The sequence below is a fragment of the Haliaeetus albicilla genome, chromosome 21 (genome assembly GCF_947461875.1).
Source record: "Haliaeetus albicilla chromosome 21, bHalAlb1.1, whole genome shotgun sequence".
Lineage (NCBI taxonomy): Eukaryota > Metazoa > Chordata > Aves > Accipitriformes > Accipitridae > Haliaeetus > Haliaeetus albicilla.
The window spans coordinates 21660-46633 of NC_091503.1; the positions used below are offsets into that span (position 1 = coordinate 21660).

General features: G+C 42.1%; 1 protein-coding gene across 6 annotated transcripts; it reads right to left on the bottom strand.

Moving 5' to 3' along the window:
• Positions 1-4608: 4608 nt before the first annotated feature.
• On the bottom strand, positions 4609-24520 carry MED10 (mediator complex subunit 10). Of its 6 annotated transcripts, none has more exons than XR_011329086.1 (6): positions 24336-24520; positions 23956-24039; positions 22639-22741; positions 21140-21456; positions 19572-19641; positions 4609-5044 (listed from the first exon to the last, which is right to left on the bottom strand). XR_011329086.1 is itself a non-coding variant. In XM_069808819.1 (4 exons), exons 1-4 carry the CDS (start codon positions 24503-24505, stop codon positions 21361-21363), a joined length of 453 nt encoding a protein of 150 aa, XP_069664920.1. In that variant the 5' UTR covers positions 24506-24520; the 3' UTR covers positions 20515-21360. The 6 variants fall into 6 exon arrangements, 1 of the variants encoding a protein (XP_069664920.1); XR_011329087.1 differs by lacking the exon at positions 4609-5044 and adding an exon at positions 16315-16854; XR_011329088.1 differs by lacking the exon at positions 4609-5044 and adding an exon at positions 16315-16826 and having other exon boundaries at positions 19555-19641.
• Positions 24521-24974: the final 454 nt, after the last annotated feature.

Genomic DNA, 24974 nt, shown 5'->3' on the forward strand with positions numbered 1-24974 from the left:
TTTTTTCCGTTGCAGTCCCAGAATCAGAGGGTTTGGGGTTGTCCTGGTTTCAGCTGAAATAAAGGTCATTTTCTTCTGAGTAGCTGGTACAGGGCCATTTTGGAGTTAGGATGAGAATAATGCTGACAACACACTGATGCTGTAGTTGCTGCTAAGCAGTGTTTATACTAAGCCAAGGACCTTCCAGCTTCTCATACCGCCCTGCCAGCAGAGGCCGGGGGTGCACAAGAAGAGTCGCTGAGCTAAAGCAGGATTCCAGGTAAACAGGTCAGCTCGAAATACACCACCTCCTTTAAAAGTTAAGAGCGATTTGAACACTTAAAATCAGCATTTAGGCTAATCGATACCATTTTGAACACCTTCTTAGCATACAAGTAAACACTCTTGCCGGTGTTGGAAAACGTCTCCTCCCTTCCTTACAGCACTGCTGCAGGGAGATAACCCTGGGAGGCTGCGGGACGAGGTTGTACACAATCAGAATCTACGCTTGCGGATCCACCACAACAGCTACAGCCCTTGCGCTCCTGCTGCTGCTGCTTTGCATCTTGCTTGTTTGGTGAATAAAGCTGAAAGTGAAGTGGAAAACTCCAAAGAGCAAAATGAAAAATAAAGAATAAATCTCAATAATTCACTTTACACTAAAAAGGTGTGCCCATGTTTATATACGTCCAATAAAAATACTTATACTGTAAAAGTATTTGATTTTTCCTTTTCCATTACCTTAACTTGCACAGCTCTGAATTCATACCATTAAATTATCTCTCTCCAAAGTACACAGTTATAATGTGACTAGGGGTTTTTGTGCGTGTTACAGAACACGGAGGGACACCTGGCCAGCTGAGCTGCCCAAGAGAGGTGCTACTGAACTGCCAGGGAAATGCACCATTGAAAGCCAGACAGAAAGAAAGTACTTCAGAGCACTCCGTCAAAACATCAGGAAAAAATCCCCATAACATTCAGTTGCCTCTCTTTTTAAACATTTAGAAAAATACCTAACTGCTTACATACACCTAACATCATATACTACAGCTATTTGGCAGTTACAGTTTAAACAATGCAAGTCAATTTGTAAAATCCCCAGTGCTGCAATACCTCAGACTACCAAAAAGGACTGGCGGATTCCCTAATGCTTTTGGCAGTACCGAAGCATGCAGAGCAACACGTTTTTGTGTTACCTCGACTGTTACAACTGAGAAACCAAAGACCAGTGATGCCATCAACTTTAGGAAGATGGGCTGCGCTTGGGTCTTTGGAAGGAAATTGACTGTTGGTTTTTTTTTTTTCTTTTTTTAAAGAGAGTGAAAAGTCTCGTTACTGATGACTTCTACTGTCAAGTCGATCACCTCTGAAGATCCACTGTGATGGGAAGTTCATAAAACAAAATTTCTTTGAGAGAGAAAGACTTCCATTTTGGAAAATCTCTTTCCAACTGAAGTCAAAATTACACACTGTAGGTTAAAGGAAAAAATACATTACTGAAGCAGTAACTCATCAAAAACACCTCAGGACTCACTGTCACTAGTTACAAGGCTGCTAATGCTTCCTGGGAAAGCCTGGAAAACACACAGATGCGACGCCCGTTTGTCCTGTTTTGTCCACGTCTCTTCTTTGACCTTGATTGCTTTTAGTACAGATGCTAATTATCTCCGTAACGTTTTTGAGTACTACTATAAGATATTTAAAAAAAAAAAAATCACTGACTGTAAAAGCATAAAGCTTTTATCATGAAAACAAAGTCTGTTTCTTCTGAACAGCTGAACTCTTACGAACAGTTTCTTCCCTCTTTTAGTACAAAATTATTTTCACAGTATCATTTACTAGCAAGCACACAGAAACAGAAGATTATGCTTTCAGGAAGAGAAAATAAACTGAGGGAAGTAAACTTTGTATAGGTGTAACACGCTCTGGAACAGAACTTATTTTTAGTATTTGTGTTAAAATATTTCATGTAAAAAAAAAGTAGAAGGAGAGTTGGCACACTCTCAACGTTAAAAGTCCATACCGCAAGTACCTTTGGAAAAATGCAGACACACATCATAGGCGTACCTTGTACTTGCAGGCCACTACGGAATCCTTCCATCTGTCTCGTACCGTCACGGCAGAAGAAAGGGCTACCACGGCGAAACGGTGGCAGCTGACATCCAGCTGAGAGAAGAAAAAAAACATTAGCACAAAGCTGGGTAGGAATCCAAAGCTGCCTTTTTTTTTGTGAAGGTTTGTGAAGACAGTACGACTGAGCGGAGGAAAAAGTATTTTTGCGTCATCTTTGGTACAGTTGTTGACACAGGCCACTAGAGCTTTTGCATTTTTCAGACAACCATGCCTTTTTTTTTTTTTTTCCTTTCTTTTTTGACTCATTGGCAACTTTACTTTCACTAGAACTCACTTTCCTAGATACACACAGGTGACAGACATAGAGACCTACATACATTTTCTCAAGCCTCAGTATAGCCGAGGCTTCATCACCCTATACGTCCCGAGTTGAGTATTTTTGCTAGAGAGCACAGCAACACATCTGTCCTTGCGAACTGCCTCGTTGCAAAAAAGGAATCATTTTTTCCAGGCCGTTGCTCCAAACGGTCAAGATCTTTTAAAACCGCAGTTGTGCCACCAAACCCGCTCAGGGTCCCTCCTAGCTTTTGACCGCCCTGAGATTTAACAGGCACACGCTCCGTTCCATCTTCCAACAGCAAAAATACGTTAACGCTCTCGGACCCAGAGCGCAACCCTACGGATGTCCACGCACCCTGCCGTTTTGATGAGGAGCCACCGAGCAGCCCTGCGAGCACAGCTGCACGCGCCAGATCGGTTTCCCCTACACCGCGAGCTACCGGTTTCGGTGAACGTAGTTTCTGACGCTTTAAACCGAAAACCATACCTCGACGCTTCGCCACAGCAGAAACGACCCATCGCTAGAACGCTACAAAAACGCAGTAACACCAATTGCAAACCCACAGCAGCAACAGCTCCAGAAATATTTAGACCAGGAACAAGGGAGAAGCTGTTTTATTTTTCATCTCGCACAGGGGAGCAGCAGGCAGAGAAAAGGGTCGGCATTCTGAGCCCTTACAGAAAACGGGCATTCTCCTTCCATTCCTCGGCCCGACCGTGAAGGTCTAAATACCGCAACACTACTACGGCAACGTCGAGAGTAGGGAACAGCAGCCCTGCCACTGGACTTGCCACTGACCCATGCTATTTACGTAGCAGGACGCGTACGCAGAGGGACACGTTTTGCCACACACAACCCTGAACTTCCCGAAAATTTATGTTTACCAAAAAAAGCCATTTGGAACATATTGCCAAACAACATTCGGCAAGAACGCTTTGATGCGTTTGACACACGCAAGTTTCTGGTCACTTGCTATTTGCTTCCTGTTGCTGCTGCTGTTCTTCCTTCAGAAATTCTACTCGTCGCCAAGTTATTCACTACTGGTTCAAGCATTTGCCTTCCTGGTATTACCAGCACATTCACAGAGGCAAGTAGCTTAATTGCTCTTCTACAATTATCCAAACGACAATTTACCAAACGGCTGCTGAGCCTGTTTTCAAGGCCCAAACACACAGGGCCGGACCTCTGTTTCTGGGCCCAAAGCCGCGCAGCTCGGTCTGTTTCCGAGCCCCCAAATCAGCCACGCGAGCCTGTCTTCAAGCCCCAGGAACAGAAAACCTGGGTCTCCATTTCTGGCCCCCAAACCAGCTGACCCCCTTTGCAGTCCCCATGGGCGATGCTGGGGGGAGCGTAGCCACCCCAAAGCCCTGCACCCCCAGGGCGCCACATACAGTTTTGGGGAGTGTTCGGGACCTGCGGAGGGCCCGGCCCCACGCCTCCACGGGGCAGCCCCAGCACAGGCAGGGCGTCACTTCATTATTGCTGTTTCAGGCTTTATTTCCCCGGCATCACTGCCAGCACCGGGCGCATACCCCAAACACCCCAGCCGAAGCATCCCCGCGGGGAGCCGGGCCCAGCCCCCCCCAGCCCGGCCCCGCTCCAGGACCCCCCGCCGGCAGCAGCCGGGGCCGTTCCCTGCCCCTGTGGGCACCAGGACCCGCCCGCCGCCGCAGGAGCTCCCCCCGGGCCGCCGCTGCCCGACCCGCGCCGGGAGCGGCAGGGGCCGCCCGGCCCCAGCGAGGAGCAGCCGGGGACGGGATGGGGCCGCCCCTGCCCCTGCTCCCCCCCGGCCAGACACGGGCCGGGCCCGGCCCGGCCCCGAACCCCTTCCCCCGCAATGACCCCGGGGCAGCCTCCGCCCCCGCCGGCCCCGGGAGAGCAGAGCCCGGCCCCGCCCGCGGAGGCTCCGGCCGGGGGATCCCACCTCCGCGACCCGCCGCGCCTCCCCCGCCCCGAGGCGGCTCCCGCTCCCTCACGGCCCGGAGCCGAGCGGAACGGAACTTCAGGCAGCCGCTGCCACTCTGCTGGGACCACCCAGGCGTCCTGGCCCCGCCCCGGCGTCCTGGCCCCGCCCCGGCGTCCTGGCCCCGCCCCGGCGTCCTGGCCCCGCCCCCGGCCGCCCCCGGCCCCGCCCATGTTCAATACAGCGATGCGGAGCAGGACAGAGGGCTGGGAAGCGAAAAACAGAACAAGGGAACAGAGAGGGAAAGAACAAACAGGGACAGGGAGAGAGAGGCAGAGAGAGGGACGGGGACCAGGACACCGGGGAATATATGCACAGAGAGGGATAAGGTAATCCAGGTGAGTCTTGAGAACTGCCAAGGAAGGAAGTTCATTCTCTTTGGGCAACCTATTTCAGGGGTTAACTGCTCTCACCATGGAAGAATTGCTTCCTTACACGTCACTGGCGTTTCTCTTGTTGCACCTTGTTGCTGGAAAAGTTTCCTTTTGTCATTTCACTGTGCAGACCCGACCAGAGTCTGGTGCAATGTTCTCTATAACCCAGTTTTAGTTACTCTAAGACAGCACTTAGATTCCTTCTTAGCCTTCTCTTCTCTAGGATAAGCCAGATCCATCCCTCTGGCCAGCCCCAGCCACATGACCATCGTGGTGGCCCTTTACCAGGCTCACTCCAAGTGCCTTCATGTCTTCCTGGAACACAGCATGGAATGGAAGTTTACTCTTGTACCATATGAACTCCTCTTTCCCTATCCCATTCACATCAGCAATGTGTCTGGTTCAGGACAAAGACCAGGGGAAAAAGTCAATGAAAATTACCCAAATTAGTTAATGAAAACACAATTCAGCTGCACTTCCCCCTAAATGGTTCTAAGAGACTATAGCAACATACAGATCTGTCAAATATATTACAGCTTTCAATTCTATGGAATCACTTCCCCTAAATCAAGGCTATCTCTTGTGCAGAGAAACAGAAGGGGACAGTCTTGGATTTAAAGCATAAGAGGCTAGGAAGCTATTACAGAGCTTTAAACGAATGGAAAGATACTGTCAGAAATTCAGAAAGGGAACTCGATACCACCTGGCCAAGGATGTTATGAGTTGCTAAGCAACTATGTAATAGTTATTCATTTCAAGATTAAGTAAATTTTGTCATTTAAAGAATGAATTACAGTCTACTCTGCATTACTTAGAAGAAACCAAAATTTACTTTGTAGTGATATAGTACTTCTTATGCTTTGACTTGACAGTAGCCTGCCACTAACATTTTCATACACTGGTTAAGAAATACAAAATCCTTAATCCAAATTTGGATACCCAGATGAGAAGCAGCCTTCTTCCTCAGTTTTTCCCCTTTCCCTGAGATGTTTTAATGTCACCAAACCTGAAGCTGATCCCTACCACTCCAGGTCTCCTTTTTTTTGTATCTGCATCTCTGTCAGTATATGGCAGAAAGACATATTACAGTAATCAGTGTTCTGCTAAAGGCACAGCATCTTGTTTGATGCTTGTGAGATTTATGAGCTAAAATGAGTCCTGGTCAGCATAGATGTTAACTATTTCAAAAAATGCTGTTGAAACCATCCCAGATGACTATTTTTTTTAAATGATGACATATTAAAATAATTTACAATTCCCAGTTTGTAGTGCTGGGATAGTTGACAAAGTGTGTTCGGACATTTTGAAGGTTGTTTTACCCCCTCAAGATAAACAAAATAATTCAGTGACATGAAGAAAGATGCCATAGAGAAAGCCACACAGGATAAGAGGGGAAATTATTTATAAGAGGATCAACAGTTTAAGATACTTGCAGATGTAAATATCTATTTAAGTCTTTTTGTGATCTGTATCATATAATAAATCTGTACTAGGAACTTAATAGTAATATTGAGACCGTTACATAACTTCTCATCAGTTAAAATGATTCTGCTTTTGATTGTACCATCAATACAATGGGCCAAATGAAAATTGTCAACTAGTAAAAAGTGGAGAGGTTTTACAGATCTCAACAGATCGATTTACCCTGGTCAAGCACCTGGTTTATTTTTCTTTGTACAGCAATGTCCTCACTTGGCACGTCTCAACTGCTATTTGGGGAAGGAAGGCGATTTAACATTTGCAGTCTACCTGGGGATTTGTTTATTTTTTTTTAATAAGGAAAAGTTTCTTCTGAGTGTTATTTGAGGGTGAACAACAGCCCTAGAACTTACTCAAAGAGCAGCTCTTAAGCACACGGTTGCATCATGAATATTTATTTGACTGCATGCAAAAGCTCTGAGTATCTTGGCTATGCTTTTCTCCTTCTGCAAGATACCCTTCTTTGTTGGGAGAGTGCTGTCATAGCAACGAAGGGCAGCAGAAGGCAAGGGGGCTGACAGGCATGTATATAAAGCAGGTTGGATTTTCAGGCTAATTAAAAGGTTTTGTGTTCTGGGTCACCTTGTAAATGAGATACAATGCTCAGAAAGCTGCGACCAAAGCTGCTCAGCAGAAAGTGGAGCAAATGCCCAAAGGTTCTTCTCGTATTTACCCTTTCTTGAACATAACCTGTAATTTTCATGGTATGCAATTGCAATGGCTCTAGAAAATTTGTTGCTGGGTCATCTTGCTAAATAGAGAAAAGTTGTTTTTATGAGCCGAACTGTAAAACCGTTCACTCTGGGTCTGGTGAGCAATTTGTATCAGTGGACTTCTACCCTCAGAATTCTTTTGACACACTTGCTAAAATGCATTAGAATTAATTTTAACACAGCCTGACTGAAATGGATTTAAGCAGCTCTGCAAGCTAATGCCGCTTCAAAATATTTTGTGATCAGCTCAGCGCTCTTTCAGTTTAAGGCTGGGATGTTTTTTGATTATCTGTGCCGTATATGTAAAGCATTTCTAGTCTACCTGAGGAACAGGTATGGAGGCAGCTGGAGCCTGGTTCCTACATTTCCTCCACCTGTGGCCTATGTTTATGTTTCTAATTGTCCTGGTTTTGGCTGGGATAGAGTTAATTTTCTTCCTAGTAGCTGCTATAGCGCTATGGTTTGGATTTAGTATGAGAAGAATGTTGATAACACACTGCTGTTTTCAGTTGTTGCCAAGTAGCATTTGACTAAGTCAAGGATTTTTCAGCTTCTCATGCCTAGCCAGCACGAAGGCTGGAGGGGTACAAGGAGTTGAGAGGGGACACAGCCAGAAACGCTGGCCCAAACTGGCCAGAGGGATATTCCATACTGTGTGACATCATGCCCAGTATATAAACTGGGGGGAGTTGGCCTGGAAGGGATCACTGCTCAGGAACTAACTGGGCATCAGTTGGTGAGTGGTGAGCAATTGTATTGTGCAGCACTTGTTTTGTATATTCCAATTCTTTTATTACTAGTATTGTAATTTTATTACATTATTTATTATTATTATTATCATCATCATTATTATTTTCTTCCTTCCTGTCCTATTAAACTGTTCTTATTTCAACTGACGAATTATTCCCCCCCCCCCCCCCCGATTCTCTCCCCCATCCCACTGGGTGGGCGGGGGGGAAGTGAGTGAGTGGCTGCGTGGAGCTTAGTCGCTGGCTGGAGTTAAACCGCGACAATGATTCACTTTATAATTCTGCAATTTGAAACGCACTTGCCACAGGAATATTGTGAAAATTAGTATTTGCACTGCTCTTTGGAGATGCTCTACCCTCACTCCTGTTGTTTTCTTGATGACCGTAGGTTGGTGGTTTATCTCTGCAGTAAGTAAGCATTTCAGTTTTGAAATGCTGCTTCACATAAATGAGCACCAAGGAGAATTTTACTGTACCGGGTGTATACATGTCAGACTCAGACCGCACCAGGGCCTCTTCCTGATAGAGGGTAGGATGCTGTGGGAACACGCACCTGCAGACAGGACCGTGAGAATACTACAGGGCCCCTCGGTGAATGCGCAGCCTGACATGCCTGCTCACAGCACCTGGGCTTTACATGTGCATATCTGCAAGTAGCATATTTTGCAGCTAACGTGTTTATCCGGGATGTTGACAGGGTCATCAGGATGGACTTCTGTCCCTCACAGGCTATTCCCAGCATGCCATTAACAAGACTTACTCTCTTACAGTTTTGCCTTTGTTCCTGCCTTCCTCTAGCAACGTGGATCAGTCGCTTGCAGAGAGAAAACACTGGATACGGTGAATCATTGCTTTGGTAGCTCAGATCAGGTACATAACCAATATAGCTTGCTTATAAATTTGGGGGTTGAAAGGTTTCATTTTCAAGTTACATCAGAACCACTGTGTCTAACACCTACTTTTGGCCTTTGCCTGATTTCTAGTGAAATGTTTTAACCTAGCTCAAGTTTTATAACTTAGTCTAAGAATGCCTGAGTGAAACTTTATGGTCTCCAACACTAAGAATTTTGCAGGAATCTAGTAAGGCTGGTAAGACGATCTAGTATCTTCTGGCCTTATATGTAAGCTTTTTTTTAAAGCTTCTTTATCTTCTTTCTAATTCTTTTGGTTTAATGTTTGTAGTCACTCTGGTTTTGTAATTTTTTTATCTTGGTTTCAATAGTACTAAATGGTGGTCTTGTAAAAAAGCTACAACTGTATAAAAAAAATCCAATTTGCATATTCTTTCTGCAGTGATGGGGCAGCATCTTCCTTTAAGACACACTGGCCCTTTGAAAGTAGCAAGCAATTTGCTGGTCAGTGCGCCTAAACAAGAAACAGGCAATAAATCAATGCAGGCACTCAGGTCCCTGGGCTCTATGGTTGTTGCAAAAGCTGCAAAATTAAACAAGATTTTTATTCTACCATACGGAGTCAATTCAGACCAATGGAAGAATGGGAGAATATTGTCAGTTCTTCAGGCAAATCTAAATCTTTCATCCTACCCTTTTTGATGCTGCCTCAGAACTGCTGCAAAGACAACTACTATAAAAATGGATCAGTAACCTTTTTGCCTATCCTCCAAATTAATATCACCTCTCCCCAAATACTGCTGCCTGTGCAATACTTTTTCCTTTTGCTATGCCCAGAAGATAAATCAGCTCCAGTAATTTATAATTATTGATAAGTCTTGAGGATGCCTTCTGTGAAGGGAATTACATATCCAATTAACCATGTATTTGATTATTAGGACTGTCTTCAACCCCCTCTTATTCTACTGATAACTGGACAAAATTGTATGGAAGCTGTTCTGCAGTTTTCTAGCTGTTCAGTGTACCAGATCACTTGCAGAAAACAGACTAGCAAAATTGTTATAATTCACTTCAATTTTTAGTAGCTCTCTTGTGCTATAGCTTTCATCTGTATGAAATTACTAAAGCACTGAGTAAAGAAAGCAGCTGTTAACAGCTAATGGAGCTACAATATGACCAGAGCTTTTGGATCAATGTGCAATACTACTGCACAAAGTATATATATTCACGTATAAAAATATAAATTATTATAAAACATAGAATTATAGTTCAAAAAAAGGCTCCCAGGTTCTTACATTAGAAAATTTCAGTACAGTATGGTATGTACAATACAATATGGTGCAAATTTACATATTCATTTAAATGTGTCTGTGTTTACTTGAACAGCCCCAGAGTGCAGTATAGATAAGTATAGATAAGAAAAGGCAATGCCAAAGCTGTGAGATACACATTCCTTTTTCTGTCCTTTTCAAAATGCATTTGATCTAGTTCCCAGGTGGTTTACAGGGGTGAGTTAACATGATACAATATTAAAACTTGGTCTATTAAGCTGTTTTCAAGGCAAGACTAATTTTATATCTGTGGCAAGAGGACTTAGACAAAGCAATGTGATTTTATGCTGGAGGATCCCTAGGCAAAGGAGGATGTCTTTGTATCTCTCAGTTTAAAATTTACTCCTAAAAAGCACATGTACCTGATGCAGCAAAGAAGAAAATGCTCCTTGTTGTCCCTTGCCACCAAATATAAAAGAGGATTTTAAAACATTCTATCGATGTTGACAAAAGGTAATTTCATCCTCTGAAAAAATATTGGAGGATTTTATATATGAACCCTGAACTGGCATATACTTTATGCAAATGTTTGTTTAAAAGCTGTATACGTTGTCTTTTCCTTAAATGGCATGGTTCTGGATAAATAAAGTGTGTGCAGAAATCTTTCTAGGACAGGAATCTGACTTGCCCAACTATATTTTTAATCCTGAAATGATAAAGAAGAACTTTTCAATCATCCAGGAACAGCAAAAGCAAGATTATATATTAGGGAAAGTAGATATTAGAGAAAAGCTGAGGCAGCTTTTGGTATAGGGAAGGGTTTACATACATACAGGCAAGGCTGTTGGAGTTCTCCAAAGGTGTATGTGAGTTTTTGGACATCAATGATGCATAGATGAACTCTGTTTGGATTCCCTGATGGCCTTCAACAAGATCCCTTGTTAAAGAATCTTAAAGAATCTCTGGTTTTAAAAAGACAGCAATGAAAATTGGGAACAGTTCAGAGAAGAGTGACAAGTATGATCTGAAGTACAAAGCAGCTTCCATATGAGGAGCAGCTAAACAAAGTAGCCTTCAGCCTGGAAAAAAGGTGATTGGGAAGGGAATATTACAGTAATCTATGTAACCACAAGTGATGCGAAGAGGAGAGATAAGACATGCCTGTTCCCTGTCTCTTCTAGTGCAAGAGCTAAGAATTAAATTAGTGGATGGCTGATTTGAAACAAATGGAAGCAGACACTTCTTCACAGAATGCAAATAGGAACTGTGGAACTCCTCGCCATGAGATTTTATAGATGTTAAAGTTTAAGGGGGTTCAAAGTGCAGCCCACCAAATTCATGGAGAAAAAAAAAAATCCAGTGAGACTTACAAAGCTCAAAGGTAATATACATCAGGATGAGGATGTCCCTACATCCTAAATCAGTGGAGGCTAGGGGAACACACAGTCACCTGTGTACTGCTGCATTATTCTGAGTCCTAGTTTTCTCTGCCTGGGAATCCTCTCTTCACACGTCTATTGTGTTTCTTCAGGCTGTTTGTGTTCCTCAGTAACGAAGGTAACAGCAACATTTCCATGATAAGCTTTGTAACCAATTGATTTGTAAAATTTGAAGCCCAATGAGAAGTGTTTTTACTAATTACTTCCTTTCTTTTGCTTTCATCATAATCTCAGTGAGTTCCAACATGCAATCATAATGGTTCTTTCCCCTCCACTTGATCAAAATAGAGCATCATTGCTGAGCAGCAAATTAGATTTTTCTTGCAATCTTAATGCTCTGCAACCATGAATATCAACCTCTAGAGATGACAGAGCTTACACGTACACGGAGCAACCCCAAGAAGTTCATTTACATAAAAGCAGAAAGCCTGTCCAAGGAAATAGTGCATCTATGAAGCTATGTGTCTTCTGTGAAGTGTTGTGTAATGTGTTAAATTATATTAAATAGTCTTAGACCAAGTAATGTCTCATGTTTGATAAGAGATCTTTTCAAAGCCATTTTTGCCTGCTGAAACTTCTTGGGTCTTGGGCTTTGACCATATAAGAGAATCTCTCAAAAAAGTATTGGTCAAATATAATAAAAGAATAGATAAGTCTATTATTTAAAAGGTAATAATACTTTGAATCAAATAATAAGCTTGAAGATGGAATTTCTTATATATTTAAATTGTAATCTCTTACTTCAGCAGTGTGTTTCTAAGGTACCTATGGGTAAAACATTTTGCCTACAAAAACGGCACCTACCAGTGATTTCGGTGACAATTATAAGCTGCTTGTTTTTGTTTTTTTTTTTACTGACGAGGACTGAAGATTTTCATGACAGTACAGAAGTAGCTTGGTATATATCACTACATCTATATAATCACAGGAATTTTGGGTCCTTAACAACATTCCAAATAAGAGTTTATGAATGTCAACAACTAACATAAAGTGTAAATGCTATTTTTGCAGCAGAAGTGATGTAAGTATAGCCCAGATTCCCACGAAGTAACTAATGCAATACGACAATAATTTTGAATCGCCTTTTCCCAGATTATATATAAAAGTAGCTTCCTCTTCCTTTGAGGAATATTTGGAGAAGTTTGTTTAATATAATGACCAAATTACAAATAGCAAGTAAATTAGATTCCCATCAGATCTTTAGGAATGGGAATATTATGTGCGATTTCTTAGCACATAAAGGGACTTTTCTTTTAGGAGAAGAGAAGGAATTGTTTTGAAACTTTTCATACTGTGCAGAAAGATGTTTCCTTTTTACTGCCTCCATCACATCTTGTTGAGACTAAATACAATGTAGTTCTCAGTATGAAATACGTCACAATACAGAAAATACAGATTCCTGATTTGAATTAACAGTATTGCAAGAGCTGTTACAGAAGTATCTTGTAATGTGTGCTCCTCCATTATTTTAATTAAGAAAGTATACAGAAGGATCTTAAGCATAGGGAAGTAATTGAAGTACATGCAGTAAACACAGTGTTCTCAGAGCAGGGCAGATACTCATGTCACCTTGACTCTGTGCCGTGCAGAGCTGGAAGGACATCTGGCAACTGCCCAGAAATGCTACAGCTATTAATCACAGTAAAGAAAGAAATGCCTTTGTGTTGAAACATGAGAATCCAGAAATATTCTTGGCAGTGATATTTCTCTTTTATTAACATGCTGTTAAGCTCAGTATTTGGGACACTTCTTACACATTTTTTAAGTCTTTGTTTATATAATTTACCTTTTAAATACATTAATTTAGAGAGGTTTCAGTAAAAATGCAAGTTCAGTTAGTAGTTTTTAACTGATCCAGTTAAAATCTCAAAGATCACTCAAGGCAAAAAGAAATAGATTGCATGGTTTATCTTCTCTGTTTCTATGATCACAGGAGAGTCAAAGGTGAGTTTACAGAGTACCTGGGATAACTTTACTGGAATCATATGCTAAGCACAATCGCTTGGGAATGGCATTCATCAAAGAAAGTAATTTATAAAAACATCACAATATAAAATATTTAGGAAATCATCAAACCCTTACCACCACTTAGCAGTACTTTATCAACCCACTGAATTAGAAAGGTCAATCAATGAAAACCAAAATGCTCTGCCTAGAATGATTTTTTTGTATCAAGAAACTCTCGTCTGAATGCTATGAGAGTAACAGACTGCTTCAGGTGCACTGGTGCTTTGACTTATTCTGAGAACTGGCTAACAATGGAAGTACCTTGATCTGCATGAAAAAAACCTAGTGAGAGCTATGGGTTAGATATACAAAAACAGCTGATCAGCTGTAGCACCGTATCTCCCATAACAGGTATCTCTTTACCTGTTAGACGTCACAGCTTTACGTTAGGCATTCTTCATAGGGAGGTTCAAGCAAAAATCGGTTTCAAGGATGAGGGAAGGCTGGGTACCCAACTGCTTCTACTTTCAGTAGAAAAGGGGACAGAGAGGATGCTGAACCTTAATAGGTTGCAGTAAAATCCCTTGCACCTAATTGATTGGTTTCTTTTCAAGCCTGAACAAAAGAATTTTATACTGTCTTTGTTTATCCTAAATGGAGTACAGGACCACACTCTATCTTAAAGAAGTGTGTGCCCAGCAGCATTATCTAATATCTCCTCATTTCATAGTATATATAATAAGGATAGTGGCTTAAAAAAATAAGCATTTACCTGTAATTACATATTACCTTTTATTTTCAAAAGCTTACTAAAACTTAAGGACACACTTGAAATTCTGAATGCTCACAGGCTTTCATACCTTCCTTTTAGATAAATTTGCATTGCCCTTTAATGATTTTAGCTGCTTTGTTGACTGATTGATGTTATTTTGATGTTTTTTTAAAATAAAATTCCAAATACACTTATTGTGGCTACCTTTTCTTCCCTAACACATGCATAAATTACAATAGTTACCTCTCTTCTATATTATGCTAAATATAGGCTCTTTGGGGCAGCAGCAGTAATAGTAATATTTTGCATGGCTAGCCTAGAAACAGTAAGTGAAGCAATCATAAAACAACAGAATAAGAAGCGTTTCAAATGTAGAACGAGCTGAGCAGAACATGTAACTTGATGGTTTAGTGGTTTTTTTTCTGTTTAGTTTTGTTATTATTATTATTACTGATGTATATTTCCCCCAAGAAAAACAAACAAACAAACAAAAAAAATCCCCACAAAACCACACTTTCTCACACAGCCAGACACCCAACGAAACACACACTGCTGGGATCCCATGATGATGTCGCCTATAAAGAGTACCATTCCTCAATCCTCTATCTCCACTAACTATCCCAGTCACCATGTTTACCATGACCACCTAGATATGCGGAGGAAGTATATGGTCCCTGTGTCTATAAATCACATCTCTGAGCCCAGGAAGTCTGGGACCTTCCTCGCCTCAGCAAGCATGGACTTCGGTGTTAGGGGGGTAACTATCTTCACTGTGGCCAGCATAGGGTACTTATTTTATTAACTAACAAACAACAATGATAACAAATTATACACTAACAGAGCAGACATTTCACACATTTTTAGGGCCCTGTGGCTGTGGAGTGCTTGCCCCACCGCGGCTCCCCCACCGCTCCAGGCTGAGCTCTAAATCCTGAAGGAAGCTATGGCCGGCATGCAGAGGCAGACTGCAGACCTTCAGCCTTCTTAACATCTCCCAGGGTGATGCCAGCTCCCCAAACCGTTCAGAGGGGATGGGAAAGGGCTATGGTGATTTATCAGCCAGATGCAGCTAATCTTCACTGCCCACTCAGGCACTTACCCAGCAGGCATTAGCTGTTCAGCAGTTAGAATACCCTAGCTCTCACCAACAGCCTCTGTGTCACTCCCTGTATGGACCACCATGACCAGAACCCTGCTCCGGCATCCTGATGACTTATCACTTTAGAGCTGTTTTGCTCAGCTGTGGTCAAGGCTGCTGCCAGAGCCCCCGGTGGGGGTTCAGCTGGCTGCTGACAGACATAACTCAGTTCATAAACCTAGCTGCAGAAACTGCATGGGAAAAACAAGCCCTTATTTACCGCCAAAGGTTAGGGCTGACCAAGGCCATCAAAGAGGATCTGGACAGGGCTGGACTGCCCCAGAGCCAGCCTGTCAGACCTGGGTTTCATTCTGGAGAGACCACAGCTATGCACTGTGGAGAACATACCCATGTGCTTGCAGGAGCCCAGCTACATTTTGCTCCATCTCCCTTGCTCACCCTCCCTCACAGAAGAGGAGCTTGTGGAGGTAGTTCTCATAACCCATAGAATCACAGAATGGTTTGGGTTGGAACGGCCCTTAAAGATCATCTAGTTCCAACCCCCCTGGCATGGGCAGGGACACCTTCCACTAGACCAGGTTGCTCCGAGCCCCATCCAACCTGGCCTTGAACACTTCCAGGGATGGGGCAGCCACAGCCGCTCTGGGCAACCTGTGCCAGTGCCTCACCACCCTCACAGTAAAGAACTTCTTCCTTACATCTAATCTGAATCTACCCTCTTTCAGTTTAAAGCCATTACCCCTTGTCCTATCACTACATGCCCTTGTAAAAAGTCCCTCTCCAGCTTTCCTGTAGGCCCCCTTTAAGTACTGGCCGGCTGCTGTGAGGTCTCCCCAGAGCCTTCTCTTCTCCAGGCTGAACAACCTCAACTCTCTCATCCTGTCTTCAAGGGAGAGGTGCTCCAGCCCTCTGATCATCTTTGTGGCCCTCCTCTGGACTCGGTCCAACAGGTCTGTGTCCTTATGTTGGGGTCCCCAGAGCTGGACACAGTACTGCAGGTGTGGTCTCACCAGAGAAGCCATGGAGAAGCCAGGAGCAGATACACTTCTGCAGCTAAAAGCAGTTAAAAAATACGCACTGGCCAAAAGGGACAAAACAATTTTTTAAAAAGTTCCACTTGTTCATCACAAAACTTGGAAATAAAATAATACTTTATATTGTTTTGGCAAAATATTCTTCATTAACGCCCACTAAGTAGGATTGGGTAACAATTCTTATGGGGTGGGTGGAGGAGAAAAGCAAGACGCAGAAAGAAATGCACAGCCTGAGGAAAATATTACCCTTTATACTATAAATTAATTATTAAACACTGGAATTCAGAATAGAAGAAACTTTGTTAATTGGGATAAATAGAATAAAATTTCAAAATAAAAATCGTATTGTATTTTTATAAAATAGACCTTAGACGCTACTGTGATTTTGGTTTTGGAAGTGTGAGAGTTATCTTTCAGAATCCTCTGCCACTCCTGTTCATTCTGCAAAAATCAACTTAATCAACTACTTTAATAATGTTGCAGTAACAGCATTAACAGCATTGAGAAGAGAGAACACATGAGGCCTCGCCTGGGGCAGGCACAACCAAATCCATAATGGAGTGCCAATATCAGGAGAGCATGGCCAAAACTGAATGATGCTTCACAAACAAATCAAATGCATAGATTTAGTCCGAGTCCTTGGTACAGCGTTGCTAGAAGGATGATGGGGTTGTAACGGTAGCAAAGCGAACAGCCTTTTCCACAAGGTACAGGAGACTGCCTAATGCAAAAGCACATTGGCACTCCTGTGGAGTGAGGCGAAGGCCGTATCTGAGAATAGACAAAAAGGATGCTTACTAGACAATTCAACTAATTTCAAGGGCTGCCCACACTGAGCCCACCAGAGCATGGAAAATTCACAGATTCTACGAACAGAGTTTCTCTTTCACCATCCTCTGCCAAAAATACCTCATCTTGCCCAACTCTGCTGGTGCTCTTAAGAGGTGGAAAGCAGCAGAGTTGTGGAGAAATGGTTCAGCTGCATAGCAGGAACAGGGCAGCTGTGATGCATTGAAACACCACACAGAACTTGATTTCTTTCTGTTAAGGAAAGGAATTTTTCAGCACAAAAATATTTAATATTCAGAAAGTTAAATTTTGAATTCTGTTCACTGTTTTTATATTCAAGGAACAAATCCTCTTTCCAGCAAATCTGTAAGAGTGCCCCTCTCCTTCTCACGCCTTCTCTTCCTATCAGCAGTAGGAGTAAATCCATACATTATAAGCTCTATTAATCCATTATTAGTTTCTATGGAATGTACAGCATGGAATATAGACATTGAAAGAACACATTACAAAAAAGCCCTACCATATTAAGCTCATTACCTCTGAACCAATCAACACAGAGCTGGTGAGGGCCAACTGATGGAGACATATGTGATGCTAATCTCCACAGAACATCTAGAATGTAAATCCTGTGATAGTATTTTCACAGTACCAGCTGTTGCTATTGTTATAAATTAATACACTAGGCCCAAAATTCAAAGTAACCATATGTATAAAAACTAATTTGAAAAATGACTACATTTTAGAATATGGTGTTTAAACCAAAAATTATAAACTAAAAGTTTTTGAATGGCATCACGGCAAAGGAGTTGAATCAAAGGAGGAAGAAGAATGTAAAACTAAGTATTTGATTTTTTAACTAAAGAATTAAAAAGATAAAGTCTCTCCTGGTTGAAAACCTTTCTCTTACATAACAACATTAATAACTCTAAAGTTACCAGCAGGGAAATCCTAGTGAGCATGAGGAATTGTAAACAGGTAGAGATGCCCACTAAATGCAGCAGGCTTAGAAATATATGAAGATGCACTACACAGACAGAATTACCTCGAGCGTTCAGTTCCTCCAGAGGCCTCATCTTTGTTTCAAAGTAAACTTGACTTTGCATATACTTTAAGCTGTTTCTGATCCCAAACATCTTTAAAACCATTTTTGCTCACAACCCAATGCACTGAAAAGCAAATGAAAAAGCTTCTTGCAACACCTCTTCAGTGCTTCACCTACAGGCACAAGTACTAATCACAATTTGCACTACATAAAAGCAAAGGTCCCTGGCAATGGTTAAACACCCACTATCATCTGCAGCATACTGAAAAAAAAAAAACCCAAAACAAACCAAAAACCAAAAAACCCAATCACCGATGAGACCAAGTAGTCAAAAACCTTTCATTGTGACAAGGTAAGATAATAGAATCATAGAAAACAGAAAAAAATTGGTTGGAAGGGACCTCTGCAGGTTATCTAGTTCAGTTGTCTTCCCCAAGGAGGGCTAACTTTTAATCTATGTCTGACTGCTCAGAGCTTTGTACAGACAACATAGGAAAATCTCTCAGGACAGCAATTCTGCAGCCACTCTGAGAACCTGTTCCAGTGCTAAACCAGTCTCAGAGGGAAGCACTTACTCCTTCTGTCCATCAAATTTCCTTCCTTACAACTCGGGTTCACTGCCTCTTGTCCTTGCTTTCCTTCAAGAAATACTTTATGCTAATCCATACGGATTTTTTTTTTTCCCAAATGGCAAAATCCTATGGTCAAAAATGGGCTGGAATGAACCTCAAGAAGTCATCCTGTTTCTCCCCCTGCTTTGAGATACAATCAACTACATCAACGTCTCATGAATGATGTTCTGATGGAAACTATGCTTCCTCAACATACCATTGCTTTGCAAGCTTTATGATAAGATTGGTTTTTAATGCCTAATCCAGATTTCTTTTTTCAGCAATTTTAGCCCCTACCCTTTATCCTTTTTATACTTATGAACCATATTATTTGAATCACAGTCACAGAATCATATTGATTGGAAAAAGCCTCTGGAGTTCACCTAGCTCAGCTCCTGCTCCAAGCAGAGCCAACTGCTACGTTAGATCAGGCTGCTCAGGACCTAGTCCAGGCGAGCCTTCAAAACCTCCAGAGATGGCTGGAGATGCTACCACCTATCTGTTCAACCTGTTCCAGTGCTTCCCCAGTGAGTCTATTTTCAAACAAAATGCCAGTTCGCTCTACAGAGGAATCTTAGGTGTTTTGTTTTCATTTGATTTCTAGAGTGCATTCATTTTTTTTCCTAAGTTAACGTTACAAAAATTAAAGCTACCAAGGATGCTCTAAAGAATTAGGAGACTCACCCTGAAAAGTTTACAGATACAAAAATTCAAATAGCAAGGACAACTTATCTATATGAAACTTTTTTTAATGTGAATTTCTAGGAGAATTTGCACAAACAGAGTAAAGTATTTTGGAATAAAAATAAGACTTCCTGGAAGCACCAGTTTTTAAGTGTGCTGCCCCACCAAGTCTGACACACAAGCTTGTATCAGCACTAGGAGCCAGAATACTCCAGTATCCAGACCAGTTATCTACTGGCCTCTTGTCATGTAAGTGTTCTCTCTCAATTACTGTTTAAACAGTTTCACCTGCCTCCTGCCAACATTATTGCTCTCAAGCTCTGCTGCCCACCACATTATACATACCTGAAAAATACTCTTACCTTCTTTGCTCATGCCCTGTAAACATCCCACTTGCCAGTCACAAGCCTTGCTTCAACAGCTCCTAGGGACCTGGCAATCCAAGCAAACGAAAACACAAACATGGCATGCTTTTCCTTTGTTGCTATTTTCTGCCAAGTTAGTACAGTAACATTGTTAAGGGGAGAGTGATTAGCGGTGGAGCAAATACCAGGAAAAGCCAGTGTGCATGTGTGCACGCTAGGGCAAAGCAGGATAATATCAGCCACCAACTAGATTAGTTTAGACTGCCAGGTAACAAGTCTTAAACAACTAATACAGAGGAATGCCTAGCTTTCTGTTTTTCTTTTTCCCTTTGTTATTCCAAAGCTTGGTCAGGCATAAGGTTGGTTAGCATTATGGATGGGCGTTGCTTCAGCTACGTAACAGCACAGACAGTTTTTCAGGCATGGAACTATGGCACCAACAACGTGAAGATACCCAAATCCCCATTAAGGTCTTTAATGGACTAGGTAGGTCTGCTACAGAGCACATACATATAGTGCTATTTTGGAGCTCCTGCCCAAAACCACAAAGTTCAGCCACTAAAAGTCAACAAAACAATAAATTTGTTTGCTAGTGCAAAAAAAGTCAAGTTACATCTGGAAGGACAAATGTAAGCACAAATAGTTCAAGTTTCACAAATCCCCAAGATTGAAAGAAGTCCTCTTGCTTCCACCGTAAAACTAGTCTTCTGCACTATGCCCCTGGGTAGTGAACCCAACACGTTGTTTTATGTTGGGACTACCTCACACATGAACAGTTACAGATTTCACAGATGAGTTCACAGCTGATCAGAAATGCTTCAGGTGACAATCCCTGATCCCCAAAAGCTCCTGCTTTGGGTACTAAAAGAGGGAGGTTTTCCCCACAAAACCAAAATACCAAGTTGACATTATCTTCAGATATAATCTTTTAACAGCCAAGTTCCGATATACATTTTATTTCTATCACTGTGAGACTGAGCAATACGCTATTTTTCCACAGCTTTCAATTCATTCTGCAGAGAGTAGCATACAACAGAAAAATGTTAGATTTTTTTTTTTCAAATTTTTATTCAACAACCTGCTTGCAGAAAATGAATAGAATTAAACAAAAGCTTACATTAACTACTACATAAAATATTAACACTGTTGAGGAGCTAGTCCCCAAATATGCTCACTTTCTAAATCCTCAGCCATCCGCACTGCAGCTCATAGAACAAAACAAAAATATCTGAAGGTTTTCTTGGCTGCAATTCACCATGACACATGCAAACTGCAGCCCTTGACAGGCTCCTGTTCAGTACAATTTGGCAAGATGAAAGCAGGCAACTGTTTGGACTGTAATAAAAAAAAAAAAAAAAAAAGTAGTTTACAACTGAAAAATAATCAAGTATAATAAATACATTTCTCTTAAAAACAGATGAGCCCACAATCCTGGAGCACACTTTTCAGAAGACAAAAACCAAGAATTTTTTGCTCTGGAAATGTACTTTGTGGGAAATGCTATGTGTTGGTGACCTGTAGGCAATTATATCTCCAAAACCTTTCCGGAAAGAAGAACAGATTACCATAGGAAGTTTCAACTGCAATCTTTGAGTAAAAGTCTTCAGAAAGATTCAGTAGCTTCAGACCAGAACCGTCAGCAATCATCAAGCTCCTTTACAGTCCATCACTGCCATTTTTAGTACAGTTGTTATGACGGCTTGGGTTCCTCCTCTCTCCAATCAGTGTTTTTATAGAGTGGTGTCAGTTTATGGAATTAACATTTTTAGAGCTATCAAAGGCCAGCTTATGGAGGAGGATCTTCTCCTCGAATAGCTTTGTACTTAGCCATGTCTTCTGGGAACACCTTTGTCAGTTCTTGAATTAACAGACTTTTAAATTTCTGGAAAGAGAAAAAAATGTACATACATCAACTGCACAATTTATTTAGATTTCATCAAGCAATGTTATCTGATGAACAGGAATGTCTGTATACAACACAGTTCTACATTTCAGTGACCTAAGAGAATGGTACCTAAAAAACTCCTCAAAACCACACACACGAACACAGAAAGTTATGTTTACAAAATTCACAGAAAATGCTCAAGTGAAATCTGCTAGGAAAGCACCAGGCAAACTAAAATGCTTTTAATTTCCCATACATTAACTAGCATTTTCACCTAAGAAATACAAAGTAGTTGGACCTTTCTGGTAAACTCTGGTGCATCAGTATCTGTCTAACGTTACTAAGCAAAGCTGATAAAGACGTGTCCTCTTGATTTGATACAGAATCCCCTCCACCTCCAAAAAGGAACTCACACCTGGCTTAGAAATACATAATTCTTCCAACAACTTTTACAAGGACAGAGCATATCAAAAGAAAGAGAAGCTTAGAACATATGGAGATATGTCTACATTCTGTAGCACAAGTTGCCATCCTCCACACTAATATTAAGTTCAGCCAAAGAACATTCTGAAACACAGCCAGCCTTTTCTCAAATGTCACTAAACTTCCTTTTCTGACTCTCTTTTTCAGCAGTAATTCCAGCAGTTAAAAACACTACAGCAGAATGCTTAGGTTCATACTAGATGAAAGTACAAAAGTTCAGAAAACCCTAAACACTGCATACATTTTAAGTAATTTTATAAAGATTAACCCATGCTTATATAGCACGTTTGACATTTTAATACTCTGAGATCCATTCAAGACTGGAAAAACACCCCTTCTGTTTTGCTTATTTCTAAATTTACACATATCACAGTTACAGATCTGTAAGTGTGAAGTACTCACTAGTATTCAAAATGAAAACAAAACAAAGATCTGTAATGCTACATACAACTTTAACCAAAATAAAATCATAGTGACATCTGCATCTCCAACTGTGAGATGAATTACCAGTTTCTTTTCCAGAACAGGCTATATTAGCATCAATTAAGATACTGCAATGCAGAGCAATTCCTAATACAGATCACCTAATAAGGGAATTTAACAACTCCACAAGTGAACTCCCCCCCCATATTTACAGAAAAGTAAAAACTTATCAAATACGTTATGACATTAGTACTTTCATTATTTCTGGCTTACCTTCATTGTGTCTATTTTTCCTTTTACTTGCTCATTTTTAGCCAAAGCTCGCTCCAGACACTCTTTAGTGTAAAGCTGAGGATTGCGGCCTTGGTCTATGTATCTGAAAATAGAAAAGATACTGCCTAAATGATCATATTCCTACTAGGATGTTCTCCAAGGTACTGAATTATTCACCTCACTGCCCTTTTGTTACTACTATTATCTGAAGTGTACATTTTAAAAAACACAGGTTAACTCAGCCATTTTCAAAAAGACAGCTCAAGGAGGACTAGGCAGTGGCCAACAAACAGCTGTCTTGGTACGCTGTTTTAAATCTTTGTTTCCAGAAAGCCTGGAGCTTTGAAAAAAGTATTAAAAGCAAGCAAAAATTATAACTACCCAGCTCCTTGCAGACAGTAGGTACACGAATGACAAAAGATGGTCCTTTTCAAAGCAACTGAAAGGGCACTAACCATAAAGCAGCTTGCTTAGTACATGGTAAGCAATAAGCACATAGAAATATGGCACCCAGCAATTCAAAGATGAGGAGCAAGTGTACATACCACAGCAAAGAGTAAAAATTGACACACCTGCATCGGCAAACCTGTAAGCATATTTTTGCTTTGCAATATAAGTGCCTGACAGAAGGAAATTCCATCACTGAATAAAGAAAATCCAACATATAAGATTGTCATCACAGATTTACAGATAAAGTGAATGCCCAACTGAAAAATGTCCTGTATAGCCAGTAACGCACTAGAATATAGCAAACCAGTGACATCTGGACTTATGAGAAACAATAGTAAATTAACTTGTCAGCTATATTGTAAAATCCATCTTGTATAGCTCTCCCTCTACATTCATGATTTTGCTTTTAACGTTCCAATTCTCTGCCAACAAGAAGACAGCCGCTACTGAAACTAAACACCTAAGTACTAGCCTAATTTATTTTCACCTGCAACTTTAAATCCTGATTCTAACCTAGTGTAAAAGTGTATTTACAAAATGAAAGCTTACTTACTAAATCACAAGGTTTGGCAGAATCTGTATTACTGGCTACATATGTAAAGTCAATATAATTTTAAAAAAGCAAAAACAAACAAGAGAGACATCTGAAAGCAGGTGTGTAATTTATCACTTCTTGTACCCTTCTGCCTTCTCACAGGTTGAAGGCACTTCTTACCTTCTTCTGCCTGCTCACATTTTCATGAGGCATTCAGAAAATGTTGTTTAAGAAATGAGCAGACCTCAGAGAAGATCTCCACACTGCAAAGACATGCTACCCCAAATCACACCGAGTACAGCACCTGCCCTTCCAGGTACAAAGTTACTTACTCAAAAACTTCCAAGGGCACGCTGATATCGTGAAGCTGCTGCCGGCACTTGTCGATATCCTGCAAGCCCGTCACCATGAAATTCCTGCAGGAAGAAAACAGGTCGGTTTTAGCCAAAAAGGGCCGTACTGCGCTAACCCTCATCGCGGCTGCGGGGCCAGTGGCACGAAACCCAGCGAGGACGATGCCGGCGAAACCCCCTGCCGCTCCTCCCACGTTTCGCCACGGCGGAAGGGTGACATATCCGCCGGCCCGGACCTCCGGTACCCTGAGGCACCAGGCTGGGGCTGAGGGGTGTGTGGTGGTGGGGGGATGGGGGGGCAGCGACAAGGCCCCGCGGCCTGGTAACGAACAGGGGTGGCGAAGCGGCGGGGCCCTCACAATTTCTGGTTGAGCCCAGCCTGGCTGCTGGGCTGGAAGTCGCTAACGATAATGCCGAGCTGCCGGATGTTCTCCACGAACTTCTCCAGGTGCTCCTCCAGAGAATCGAACTTCTCCGACATCGCCATCACCGCCGCCTTCCCCCACCCCACTTCCGGCCGCCTGCGCATGCGCAGAAGGAAGGAGGCGGGGAGGCGGGGGCCAGCCGCCGGCCACGCCCCTCCCGCTTCAGACCACACCCCTCGCTCTCGCAAGCCACGCTCCCGCTTCAGACCACGCCCCTCGCTCTCGCAAGCCACGCCGCCCCCGCCCGCCCCGCCCCGCCCCCGCGCCCGGTGCCGGGCGGGCGGGGGAGGAGGAGCAGGAGCAGCGCAAATTCGGCATCTGCGCGTGCTATGCGAAGACCACGGAGCAATGTGAGAGTTTTGGCCTACCCGCCTTGAGCTCCGGCACGATTATGTCGTGCCTGATGGCTTATTTTAATTCTGCGCCTCGCTTTATGGAAGGATGCTCTCAGCTCAGCGGTTGCCCAAAATGAATTTGAGATGAAAATAAGATCTAGAAGCCATAAGTTGAACAAGTCAGTGTTTGCTTTGGCCATTCCGGATTTATCAAGTGCGTGACCGCAAATAATGAGAA